General features: G+C 35.4%; 1 protein-coding gene across 1 annotated transcript in view; it reads left to right on the top strand.

The window, feature by feature from the left end:
• Positions 1-8,482: 8,482 nt before the first annotated feature.
• Positions 8,483-14,641, top strand: part of LOC140155820 (carboxypeptidase B-like) — a 37,241-nt gene continuing 31,082 nt past the window's right edge. The window contains exons 1-2 of the mRNA XM_072178805.1: positions 8,483-8,679; positions 13,681-13,768. Coding sequence (XP_072034906.1) covers positions 8,582-8,679; positions 13,681-13,768 — 186 coding nt within the window. The 5' untranslated portion in view covers positions 8,483-8,581. The remainder of the gene's footprint in view (positions 8,680-13,680; positions 13,769-14,641) is intronic.

Raw genomic sequence — 14,641 nt, 5'->3', positions numbered from 1 at the left:
TATTAGCAAACAGGATAAATAAAACAAGAACTGTCTTTAAGAAAGACAACGCCATAATGATTAATGATCATAATTCATATTATTTATCAGGTCAACTATACTGTCTGTCCAATTAACTTAGAGACCCGGGTTTTATGATTTATTTCACTTTGGCAAAAAGTCTTGAAAGAAAAGAAATATTGTCAGACCTAACAGAAATTTTTGGTAAAGCGATGAAAAAATATTTTTCCTTGTCTACTTTTATTCAATTTTGACCGATTTAGGCCTACAGCAAGATATCTGGGTCCAGCCGAATATTCCTATAAATGACTTGAAACTTTTGATGGGATAATCTATTTACAGTAAGGGGTGTTTGAACATTGTAATCATGCATATTGATCAGTGATACCACCCTTTTATCTTTGTTCCTTATCATCGATGCAATATAACTACTAATTCACAATAACTCAAAAGATGTCACAGTTGGTGCATTATAACAGATAGGGCAAATTTAATACTATGTGTCTGAAGTGTAGGCCTATTGTGGATTCTACTCCTCACCAATAACATCAGAGCATTCATAGGGCATACAATTTGTATTTATTATAGAATTGGGCCAAGCCACAAGCATGCAAAGAAGAAGATTCAAATACCGCGCCGAATTGTTGTACAGCTAGCTGGGATCACTGAGTTAATACACTAAGAATAAATATACCAATACGAAACACTGCTGCATTTTATGAACTGAATTATATTGAACAAACGCTTTTGGTGAGGAGTATAATTAATTTACTATTCATCCATTCACTATCCAAAATCACCATACCTACATATCCGTATGAGACCTTCCAAAATAATGGTACCCAACTCGGGACCCAACTTTATTATTTTTAAAGTGTTGAGAAAAACCTTCCAATTTCAGTAGAATTTCAGGTAAACTCTCACCCCGGGACTCCCACTCAATGCTTTGGAAACACCCAAATCCCATTAGGTCGCAGCAAATGTTAACACTTTTCTTTCATGACTTTCTTTGAAAGTGGATTTTTTTTTAAATAAGTAACAAAAACTGGGTATCTAAGTTAATTTGACACTGACAGTCATGGGCTATTTTAACGTGCCTCCTGGCACGTTCGTGCAGTGAGAATAAAAATCCGTGCACTAGTGAGAATTACAAATCCGTGCTTAAAATATGTCTATACTTTTCAAGTTTCAACCCGACCAATGACCAGGAAATTAAGCTCCTTACAAAGTAAGACTGATGGAGATATTATAATTCTCTGCAAAACAAGTTTGTGGCAATCAACCAAACATTCATTTTGAGAAACAATTCAAGCAAGTATCTCCTTACAACACATCTGGCAATGCCCCAATTTCTCCCCAATTTTCGGCCACTCGTGGGTGAAAACCTCAGGAAGATCAGAGGCGCAATATAGGCGACAAAAATTATACCGGCAAAAATTAACTAGAAATATTATTATTGTATATCATGATTTAGGGGCAAAATAGATTAAATATATTTCAAATTTTCCCGTCTTTACACAACATAATCACCTTGATTTGGGGTTAAAATGGAAAGTTTTATCGTGCTCCGCGCACAATCGTCCCAGTAGAGCAGCTTAGCACGGGCCAAAACGCTGCCCACCCCTAATACACCCACTGGGGCGAGAGCACAGACGAAAGAGCAACAGACCGCGGACTAAGATATTCTCGGGTGGTGGTGGTGGGGGGGGGGTTATTTCTTGCCCCGGGCAACTGGGGTGGGTTTGTGTGTGTGTTTTTGTATTATAATTAACATTTTTAAGCATAATACCGTTTGGTTAACTTGATATCAGTAAACCAGCTGTGTACTTTATCGAGCTGCAGCTAGGTATTAAAAAAAATCTGATAAACATTTTACAGAGATTGTAATTTTATGACGTTGTATACACATGTGTGCATATTACTTTTATCGAGCTGTAAATTTGTAAGCATAATACCGTTTGGTTAACTTGATATCAGTAAACCAGCTGTGTACTTTATCGAGCTGCAGCTAGGTATTAAAAAACATTTCTGATAAACATTTTACAGAGATTGTAATTTTATGACATTGTATACACCTGTGTGCATGTTTACTTTTATCGAGCTGTAAATTTTTAAGCATAATACCGTTTGGTTAACTTGATATCAGTAATATCCGTATACCTTCCTCGATCGAGTCAGTCAAGTAAAATAAAACTTTGAGATTTTCTCATAAACTGCTCATTCTGTTATGCTAGTTGGATTCCTAGCATCAGTTCCTTTCTAAAATTGTATACTTTTATATATTTCTCATAATTACATTTAGAGATTCAGTAAAAAAACAATATCTTAAGTACTGAGTCGAGGAATGTATTCATACTATAATAAGACCGGCACAAAATATTATCGCCTTCCCTAAATTGTAGTCAGTCTCGATTGGGTACACGGATTAGCTCCTTTATTATTTTTTAAAAAACCAGTGGTTTATAGTGCGCTACGCAAAGGCACAACGCCCAGACGTTGATCCGCAGGCCTCAGCACATTTTACATGTTGTCGCTGACCACTACGCCCCCACAGCATTACATACACCATTTAGGGATGCACCATTAGGTTCTCAGGGTGGGGTAGGAAGATTTTGAAAAAGAAAAAAAAACTTCACCCACTACATGAGGAAAAAAAAACTTTCCCCACCAACACTAAAAAAACCCAAAAAAACTCCCCCACCTAACTGTGTATAAATGCATGAAATTAAACAAGAAATGTCTTTAAAAAGACAACACCATGGATGAAATTCATGTTTCATAATTTTACATTGACAAGTACTTGGAATGCTAGTAATTTTTTGTGTGTAGCACATGCACAACTAACCGGGTTGGAAATGTTGTTATACCACGAATACCACCAATAAGATACTATAAGCTAAATTGAAAAATGTGTGTTAAATAGGTCTACATTTAATTTATACTTAATACTTGTACAAACAAAGGGATCAATGGAAATCACATCCACCGAGTTTCGCATCAATCCAACAATCTATATTCAGACGACTTTGTGATTACGTTTTATGACATGACTTTGAACATTCTGACAATCCAACAATATATACTTATTCCCCCTCAGGCTCAGATGACCTTTTAACAATTATAATCAAAAAGACTGATTACTCAATCCCTCATTATATTGTTGCTCATTATAATTGTTGAATTAGTGGTCACTTGTTGACAGCTTATCAGTAGCCTGGATCAGCAGGGGTGCATTTATATCATTTTTCATAGAGCAATTGTTCAAAATATTTAATGTCAAATGGTTCCTAAAAACCTTATTTGTGAATGGATTTTTATAGTTGAGAAAACAAAATGTATGTTTAATATATCAATTTTTCTATTAACAGCAATTTCCCAAGTTTCCATCCATAAATAATCACAGAGTATCATCTGTTTACAAAATAAGTGGTTTTTTTTTCAGATTTCCAATTAACCATTATCAGTAGGGTGCCAATACTATAGTCTCAGCTAATAGTTATAGTCAGAAACAGGTATTTTGTCCTGTAGTCCCTGGCAACCCAGTCTCCTAGTGGCTCACTCGCAAACATACACGACAGAAACCTGCAGTGAAGGAGCCTAATGCACGTAAACTTCCTTATAACATGTATAATAAAATCTGATTTTGAGTATAATAAAGAAAGTCATGCATATGCAAAATGAAGCAATTACCTATTGCTAACTTGGTAAAATGCATACTCGTAGCCCAATCTTGTACATCATAGCACCCGGTTTTGGTTTGTGGTTTCAAAATGTTGCAATTAAACATTAGTTCTTTCAAATATGAAACGCTAAAACCCAAATCTAGAACAAACAATCATATATTTAGAAAGATATAGCAAACTTTCCATGATAGAGATTGGACCCAAGACAAAGTGCACCCAAATTAAGTGTCAATTCAGAATTATCCCACCATGGTGGAAAAACAAATATTTTCCGTTCAATACGGGCCGGGCATTGCAACATTGCCGTCAGGTCTTGTTGCTTGCCTGCCCAGAATGCAATTCACGCATACCAAGGTATTGGATTGCAAATTTGGCTATTTATTCACATTTACGCTGAAAATGCTCTCGTTTTTTCACAAAGCAGCATAAAGAAGGCGATATTTGATATTATTATGTAATTTTAAAGACAATCCATATCCAAAACCAATAGGGTTATCCCCTTTAATAGTTTGGATTATTATTGATATTGCTTTTAACATTTTTATTATTGTTGATATTGATGTTAATATTTTTGATTATTATTGATATTGATGTTAATATTTTTGATTATTATTGATATTGATATTTTTGAGTGGATGACCAGAACGTTGTGGAGAGTGGGAACCTCAAAGTGGACTATACGACCTGCACACACACATGCTTTGATGTCGGCCGCTGAGTCACGTCATCATCGCCGCAATCCACCGTCAGCTGCCGTTCCTTGCCGCAAGCAAATCCGCTGCTAGCCGTCTGACCTCGTTGCTTATTGTCGGGCTCCGTCGAGACATCGTCACTCGCCGCCCAGACAACGTCCGGTTTTGGTCGCTAGTCTCCGTTTCCTGCCGCAGCCATTCGTCCCTTGCCGCCGTGTTGTCGCTGAAGGTCGTTCCCACTCGTCAGCGAATCTTGTTTTTCCTCTTTTTTTTTTTGCTTTGCCGTCAACATTTTGTGATTTTCACGTCCGTCACCTTTCGTTGGTTATCGGCCGTCATAGTGTGACCGGGATTGACCATGATTGTCCTCTTTTGGGCCATTTTAGCATTAAGATTGCAAATTTGTTCCGGTGAAGTAATTATAGTAAAAGTGGGTAATGGTGAATCCAACGGACGAGGACACAAAACACATCAAGGATCAATAAATGATACAAGAGGATACCTTGAATATAAACAACAGAAAGGAAAACGAGCAAGGTACACCAACTTGATGTGGGGAAAGAAGTAAAATACAGACTAGACAATATGCAGGGGGGGGCAAAACCAGCAAATGTAGGCATAGGAAGTAAGCAAAGTTCGATAGCCAAAAATTACCAGTTCTAAGGCTCACAAAAGTGCTAAACCTGCAAAAACAACAACAAGGATCAATGGTAATACAAAACTGCACTAGAACAAGTGATGAAAATCACTGTGCATATAAACAGACACGCTAAACCAAACATCCAGAGTAGGCACAAAATAAGCAAAGTTCGATGGCCAAAATTGCCAATTCCAAAGCCCACAAAAGTGTCAGGAAAACAGTACACTGGAAGTGATGAAAATCACTGTGTACATATAGCAGTCAAACACTAAACAGACAAAAAACAACCGACGTTTCGAGCAGATAAACTGCTCTTCTTCAGGGACAGACAACAAAATATAAAAGCAAACAACGAAAACTACATGCTGTAATTTCAAAACAAATTCAAGTCAAAAACTGAAGGCAAGTTCAAATAGAACTCAGTAGCATCCAGGGTGCACTGTTTTTTAGTTGAATGGCTAAAACTGGAATAAAAATTCCTTTAAAAAAGGAATGGGGCGCCCAAATTATGTGAGCTTGGACGTGATATGGTGAATTCCATGGCATGGTGTTTAGATTTGGTCCCGGGGATTTGGTATCATAATGATTTTTTCTAGGGAAGAGTAGAAGATGATCAAATGCAAGAGAAATGTGTTTGATTGGGGAAGGTGTTTCACAGGACCGTTTTGGATGAAATAAATTGAATTGGAATGAAGCTGTCGTGTCAATTTGCGATTATGTGGGGTGGGGGAGTTCAATTTTGGGGCATATTGTAGTGATGATATTGCTTTGGATATTGAATATTGTTGAATTTCGTTATGCAGGGGGTATATGATGGATAGTATAGAAGAGGATCTACCCTATGTTGACCAAAAGAAAAGTTTTTATGAATGTATAACGTCTGTGATACATATACATCATAACGTCTGTGATACATATACATCATCTACTTGCTAATACACTGAAAATCTAATAGAGATGAAGGATAAAAGACAATTACAGAACATTCATTCTTCATAAAAGTAGCTATATGGGTATACAATGTTTACAAGATAAGAACGTTAATGTTTTGTACATGAACGTAACATCATTGATACATAGTTGTTAACACACTGAAAATCTGACCAGAGATTTACAATTTGATGATATCCAAAAGAATACTTACTAACTTAGCATTGAAGAATTAAAATAATTACAGAACTTTCATTTGTTAACATACACGTAGCAATGATTAACAATGTTGAAAATACAAACGTAACGTTTTGTTCATAAACATAACATCCTCGACACATCTAGGATCCGCATAATTTGTTGAGTAATGTCATAAACAGTCACAAAAGATTTATGGTCTGATCATTTTATCATTTTAAGGGGGACCCGATATTGCATTTGGAAGAACCAGGCTTTTCAATTACTATCAAAACTGCTGGGTACCAAACTTTTTGATACAGCTTGTACAGTAATTTGTTCTAATTTCCATGCAAAAGGAGCCAGTTGTTTCATCCTTAAAACAAATAGGCTACACCATAATTTCCAATTACCCCATGCAGATAGATAAGACCTTGGTAAGATAAGCATGTTAATTGTTATTTCACTATCACTATCTTGATCTTGATAAGATGCCTGACTTTGAAACTTTGGGTACAAAAACTCATACTCTGCAAGTTAGGTCAAATTTTGAACTATGATTGTTTATTTGAGGTTATTGGACTATGCCATTCAGATTAGGCTATTGTAGTCCATAGTGTTGGTCACCGTCTATCGGGTTCTAAGAGGCGGTAAATTGGTTACAAAGGTCAAAGTGGTTACAAAGGTCAAAGGTCTCGAATTATTTGGTGTTTTTACAAATCCATTAATTTTGTCTTTTAAACAAAGAATATACGCACACCATTTTATCCTGTGCATAACAGAAAACAATAATAAAATAAAATCCAAGCATATTGTGGTTTTATTTCTGAGCAAGGGCATAATTTTAGCAAAACAATTGCGGAGTAAATCTAGTAAGAGTGAAATTAGAAGCTGCTCACAAACTCATGCCTATATTGTGGGCCGCCTCCGTAGAGGGCGCCCCAAAAACGTTGTTCATGCCGTCACATTCGCCTTAAGGTTATTAATTATTTTAAACTGTTGTGATTTGGTAGTTCACAGCATCTTACGAATGGTAGTGAGCTTTGGCAAAAACTGCATTGCTCAATTCATAGCGAGCGTGTAGAAGAATTAAAATATCACAGATATACTTTTATAGGTGCTGCGGTTCTTGAGTTACGTTGTAAGAGGTCTGAAACAACAACACTTTTGTAAAACGTACATAACTCATTAACAACAATAAATTAAGCAAGTTTGCAAAGTATACGATTTGTAGAATGAACTTTTGCAAAGCATCAAGGTGTTAATTTTCAATAATATATTGATCTAGATAATGAAAATCAATTTTTAGGTTGCTTCAACCAACAATACCTCGTCTACCCTTAAATATCACTGCAGATCTTTAAGTTTTATTGCTGCTCATACTTGGTATCTGTTTGTACCACTTCCTGTCATAGTGACGCTTCTAATAATACTCACTGTTATAGGCTATCTAAATGTAAATTGTCTCAGATTAGAGGATCAATCCACAACATATTAAAAGTAAATCGCATCATGTCATAAATTCAGTCTCGTCTCTTGTCCAATTCTCTATACTAACACAAGGTGCGTGGAACACAAAAATGATTGAATCTAACCAATGGTTAAGTCTTTGAAAATACTTATAATTATATAAATTATGGATTCAACATTAAGCTGAATATTATTTAGAGGACCGACATATAAGGCAAAATAATAATAATAAAGCTTTTCTTTTGGGGATTGGGCGTTAGGTAAATGTATATTTTTGTTTTATCTGGGACGGTCACCTTTCCTCCTCAAAGACACTCTTAAGGGGGTACTACACCCATTGCATTATTTTTTTCATTTTGTGAAGAAATGAGAAAAAAATTGGACAAAGTGGTATGCAAAACGAAGAGGAAAATTTTCTCGTTCTAAAAGTGGTACATCAGGCATGTACCACTGTTAGTTTTGGCTTCTACCTTTAAAAACATGTCAGCTAATCCGATGTCACCAATCCGCAAAAAAAAATCCAATGGATGTAGTACCCCTTTAAAGTTTGACTATTTCCCATAGGTGATAAGTCCCCCCCCGCCCCCCCCACACGAATCTCATCAGTATACCACCAGAACAGTAATAAGAGTGGGGAAAACGAAAATGCATGTTAGCTTTGTTTTGCTCTGATGTCTAACTATTTTTCCCAGGCATGATTTGTCATGAAAATATCACTGCTGGATTTTGTCAAATATGAAACGAAATGTAGGCCTACTATCTAAATTGCTAAAAACTACAACCCTACAGAAAACAAACATGCATCGCGCTAATTTACACTCACCCATCGTGCAGTGCGCGAATGAAACTCGGAATTCAGTAGTTGCCATTTCAAAGATGCGTTCAGTACCAGCACTCATATACTTGTTGGACTAATTGTAATCTGCACAAGCTGTTGATTGAGTAGTGCCGAAGGATAAATCAGTAAAACCAGGCCGCGCCGGAACGGTATGGCGGAGTTGATACCATTCGTTTTAAATTGTTTTATAATTATATGGATTTGTCAAAGTGGTTCGTCTTCAGGATCTGACGCTAAGCGATATGATGAGTAAGTTAGTAACTTTATATTCCGTGTTGAAACTTGTGTTTTTCTTTCTTGGTTTTTTTAGTAGAGGTGAAAACATTTCGGCAATCTCGTGATACACTCGACACTGACTGTCCAATTTATCGCAATATGAATACTGACATATATACTAACATGCTGACATGCAGGAAAAAACAATGAATCGTTTCTCACTATTCGTTGCTCATCTAGCATGTTAGTATAAAATATTAACAAGACTAAGGGCCCAAGGCCCATGTTCGATTCTTTCATTGAAGCCTGACTACAGACGCTTAGTATATAGGAAATTAGAACTTGTCATAATGCCGAAGCCCGGTGCCGAAGTGACACAGGATGGTAAATTCTTCCAGTCTTTGATTTTGACACCATCATATATTTGTTGAAGGAAATATAGTTGTGAAACAACTTGAGAACGAGATTCGAACAGGTAGCATTCGATTTCAAAAGAGGGCAAACCCAAATGTTTGCTGCAATCATATTGAATGTAAATGTCGCGTCACGAAACAAATAATTATGACATGGCTGTCCCGAAAATGTGCGAAATACATAGACAAATCACACAATGGACACATATATATCGGAAAATATGTCGAAATATATTTAATGTGCCAAGTCCAATGACTGCTGCTTGTTAACTTCTCGATTTTGACTTGAGGCATTTAGTGTGTTGTAATACGGAAAATTTATATTTTTGAACCGAACTTTTTTTACAGTTTCAAAAGGATGGTAAATCGGGCGTTGACAAAGTAATGTTTGGATATGTTGACAAATTACGAAACGTTGCTTCAGAAATGTATTACGACATATATATATATATATATATAAATATTTCTTCAATTCAATTTTTTCACGGATTTCGCATAAAGGCATGCAGTCGTTGGACTTAGCGCGCTTGATAATGTTTAGATATATATATTTGTTAATTGCTAAACACCATTTTGCTACAACTTTCCAAATTAATCTAACATAATATGTGTTATCCGTTTGTATATGGCTGATTACCAAGATTACTATTTACAAATTATTTGTCACGTCATTATATTAAGAAATTAAAGATGCAGTTCAGAAATTAAACAATTAATGAAAGCCACCATGCACCATCTATCGGGTGTCCCAAAAAAGGGGACTCGACCAAATGTAATGCTATCAATGTTTGGGTATATATAAATGCCACGTTTTTTTTATATATCTTTGGCTTGGTATGATCTCGATACAAATACCGTATGCCGGTCTTCTTTCCGATTTTAACAGGGGTGAAAGCAAATTTTTGTAAGTTGTTTTGAGGTTGGTTCTCGTGGCCTGGTCAGCAAAAGCTATAGCAAAGATAACGTTTTAAAATATTTCCACATTTGTTGGGAGCCGCTTTTTCTGGTACAACCGGTAAATAAGCAAAGAAATGCTTGGAGTGTGGCAATATACATTTAAAACTATCCACGACCCGGGATTTTTCGACCGTTATCAAACATCTGAAAATTGGCCTGGTGTTTACATGTAATTTGTTTCAATTCGTAAAACCCCGTTTTACAGTTACCCAGCAAACACTATGTTTTATAGAAAACATTTAAATTTAAATGTCGGGTTATATAAAGGGTAATAAAGGTTATAAAAAAGTTTTAATAACATTTTACAATAACATTTTAACAACATTCTTAGAATATTGTTGCAGTGTTTTTTCATATAAAAACGTTTTCATGACCTGATATATAATCCGACATTTAAAACGTTTTGACCATGGCCAAAACGCATTTATAACACGTTTATAACGCCAAAAACATGTTTGTGTTTCCTGGATATTATATGCAATGGGTAATATTCAATAAGCCTGTCATGCAAAATAACGAAAATAATATATTTTTAGAGTTAAACAAGTCACTTAATAATTAACAAACAAATAGAATTGCCAAAAATATATGAAATTTAAACTTTAAATTGTCCAAATTCCAAATGACTAGAGATTTCTATGTATATATTAGCGATCTACATAGGGAAATACTATTGATTTAATATAATTAGAAGTGAAATACTTATTTATACAACCCTTTTTGACCAGCGATGAACGTAATTATTCTTCAGTCTCTAGCGACAAGGAAGTTATTTTTGACCATTGAATGGGTTGTTCTTTCCAAAGCAACAACAAACAGTCCAACGTATTGCTCAATTTCAATAACGTCACCGTTTAGCGACTGGAATATAACTCGCCCATGACCATACGATTTCCACACCCGGTCTGGTTCTTGTTTTCATTTTAAAGAAGGTGGCATCTTTAAAGTGGATTTCTGTCACTTTAACTCAGTAATACAAGCAAATTTTAGTGTTTACATTTGGTACTGAAAGGGCATTAAAAGTAGCCAAAACACGGTCTTCTTTATGAGGTAGTTGGCATTAACGTCCCGGAGATGTGAGGCTTAAATGAACGAATGTGCAGGTGTCATACTAATAGAATTCTATCCTTTTTTTACCTAACGACGTCTGTAGAAATATCATCAACATATATAATATGGGAAATCATACTAAAAAACACTATTTTTAAGCTTTTTAAAATATGATATCGTATCGGGACACAGCCCACTTTTCGTGGTTATTTTTACTTCAAATTGGACTCAATTTTACAATTTTGCACAGTGTGTCACAGTTGCGCTGTTCTACATACCATCGTCATATAATCTATATTGATTTTAAGTGTGTTATTTAAATATCTTTCCAAATTAAAAACCGATTATCTCTGTCCAAGTATCAACATAAACCACTGAACGCTGTAATTGCTTTTTAAAGTGATATGTTGCAAAAATGTATTTCATGAAGCGCAGTTTACGAACTGACTCGAAAACTGTGGGGAGAGTATTACATGTTATCTGTCAGTTAGTTACCAACTTCAAATCATTATCAATCACATCGCAACTACCATATCGTATCGTAGCACTTACGACTATATCAACTGAAGTATCGGTTATATTGAAATATTCATGGAAACCCTCAAGCAGTAAGCTTAATTAAACACTTTCTGATACATATCGCTCTAATGGACAACATTTAATTGCCTTCTTCTTAGACAAACAATTGTCCTCTTTATGGTTGCTAAGTAGTTACACATGAATCAAATATGAGATATTTTACTCTATATTTTGTACACATTGTCATGTTTTTCTGTTCACCATTAAACTTTCTATCACAATATTTGGATGGAGGATTTATAGTTTATGGCACACCCGGTAACGGAAAGCGCACGTTGACTTATATAGGCCTACACAGAGATAACGTACAAATGGGTAGATCCGCACTCGAGCACCCTAAGCAAATATGTGTACCTTTAGTGAGTTAAGTCTTTACACATGCACACACCCCCTACCCACCCCACACCCACCCCCACACCCGTATAGCATACACCCTCATACACACCGTTAGAGCATGGCGAGTCATATATTTTTTCGCTGTTTTCCTTCTCATTCTTTCCATCCCTCTCTCCTTCTCCCTTTCTTTTTTCTCTCTCCCTCCTTCTCTCTCCCTTCCCTCTCTCCAGAGTCTCTCTCCTTCTCCCTTTTGTTTTCTCTCTCTCTCTCTCTTCCTCTCCAGGGTCTCTATCCCTCTCCCTCCCCTCCATCCCTCCCCGGGATCCCTCCCTCCCTCTCCATATCTCTCTCGCTCTTTCCTTTCACTTCTCTCTAATACTCTACTCTCTTTTTCTTTCCTCTCTTTTCCTCCAACTTTCCACCAACATTTACGGGCCTTTGGTGCCAACAGCTAATATTGTCATAACAAACAATCATAAACCAATTTAATTTCACGTATAATGTCGGAGTTTTATTAAACAACAATGTAGTATTGAATGCCAATTGTTTAATATTATATATACGAAGTATACATACCGGTTCATGTATATTGCATTTATCGCTCTTCCTTTTTGTTATTTTTAGTCTAGAATGAATTTTTTAAATCATTCATTCAAACAAAATTGCGCTTTTCTATCATTTATTCACATTACTTACCTTAATTTACCATCATTTCAAAACAGTAAAGTAACATAAATATATGAAAAAGTATATATATAGAAATGTTTGAAATGTCTTGCTACGTGGCAATGATGGCTACTATTTTAATCTTCTTCTATATTGTTTATTTATTCTTCTTTCCTTGTAACAACATAAAATAAATAAATATAAATAAAGAACATAATTATTGAGCAACATGTTCATGTAGGGTTTTTATTTTCGACCAATGCAATGAATGCAATGTTCGAGTTTTTTTTTTTTTGTCATGTTGATTAACCATATTAATCTAGATATATAATTGCCCGTAATTTTAGCTAATAGGTTATTAAAAGTCCGTATTTGCTGGTATACACAATGCGTACGTGTTTGCATAATTATATATATGCCAAATGAAAAAAAAGTAATTATTTCAGGAGTATAAACGAAACCATTGACGATAATATACCGTAATATTATGTAGTTAGAAAAAAAGAAAACAATCAAACAAATCAGCAAACAAAGAACTATGATATAGTTTCAGTATTTTGCGCGGCGTGCCAGAGTACTGTAAGCTTACACTACCATCGGGACTTGCATGTCCTGGAGCAATGTTGGGTATCGTTTTGGCATGGTGACCCATGCATAGTATCCTGTTTGGAAGGGAAATAGGTATAGATGTAGACAGAAAGTTAGGGTTAGGGTATGATTAGGGTTAAGGGTTAGATGCCACATTTGTCTTAAATGCCACATTAACTAGGAAATAAAATTGGGCCTATTGATTTTTAATCAAAAGACTGTGGTGAAAGAATAATTGAATACCAAAGATTGTTTTAGCCTTTGTTTGGAATGTCAACGTTAGATCAACGTTGGACCACCGGCTAAAATGACATTTGCTAAACATTGCTAGATTTCAACAGACCGTCAGTTATGGTATAACGAAACAGTTTTACATCTTTTTTTTACCAGTTTTACATCTTTAACGTAATGCTGCGTTTACTTAATGTTGCATTTGTTTTTTTAGCTTCAAAATATTTCAAGTTACTCCAGAGAACGAGTACCAACTAGAACTTCTACGAGGACTTAGTGATATGCACAACAGCTACGATTGGGTAAGCCAACAACGCCATGTCAATTCATTTAGTACAATTTTAACACAAAAGTATTATATTGCACATTTGAATTGCTAATGTTTTAAAGTTCCATTCAGTGATTCCAGTGCAAGTGTAAACAAAATTAAAATTGTTCATAGATTGCTAGTGAAGGATAAGTCATTCAAATTGTCATTTTTGGTATTTTTGTAATTCAAAATTTGGCAAAATACCAAGAAAATAGCAGTATTGACGAAGTTGAAGCCACATTCAAGTATACATGTATAGCTAATTCATGAATTTATATAGGCCCCTACTGTCAGTATATATAAATAAAATTACTGATTCAAATAAATGCCTTATTTTGTCTTAAATACACGGCTCTCGGCTGACATCTATGACAATGACAAAGGGTACCAAATCTGAATTTTGATGATTTTTACGAATGTCCGACTGAGCAAATCACTGAATGGGCCTTAAGTATTGGAATAAGAACAATCGCATATTCTTTTCTGTCGCTATATAATCATTATTGCAAAAGAGCAATGCAGAATCGCGCATGATCTATATCTGGTTTGCGATCGGCCACGGTTAAAATATTTTGGGTTTGTTTTTCAATTTTTGTTTTGTTATTGAAATCTTAGTCCGAAGTTACTAATAGTGCCTCTTAGTTTGTTCAAATATTTCATATGACCTATAGTAATATGTCCTAGTTATCGAACATTTGAATATTAAACATGTGCTAAAATTGGTTCTCTAGAACGCCACTTTGCAAATATATGATATCAGTGTTATGTCACATTCACTAATGATTATATTTCCCGTCTATATAAGGCATCCCACTCAGAAATCTCCGTGGAATATATCCGCAAACTTCCCGCTCCTCCTGATAGC

This window comes from Amphiura filiformis, chromosome 6 (genome assembly GCF_039555335.1).
Source record: "Amphiura filiformis chromosome 6, Afil_fr2py, whole genome shotgun sequence".
Taxonomy (NCBI): Eukaryota; Metazoa; Echinodermata; class Ophiuroidea; order Amphilepidida; family Amphiuridae; genus Amphiura; species Amphiura filiformis.
This window is presented reverse-complemented; position numbering and strand designations above follow the sequence as displayed.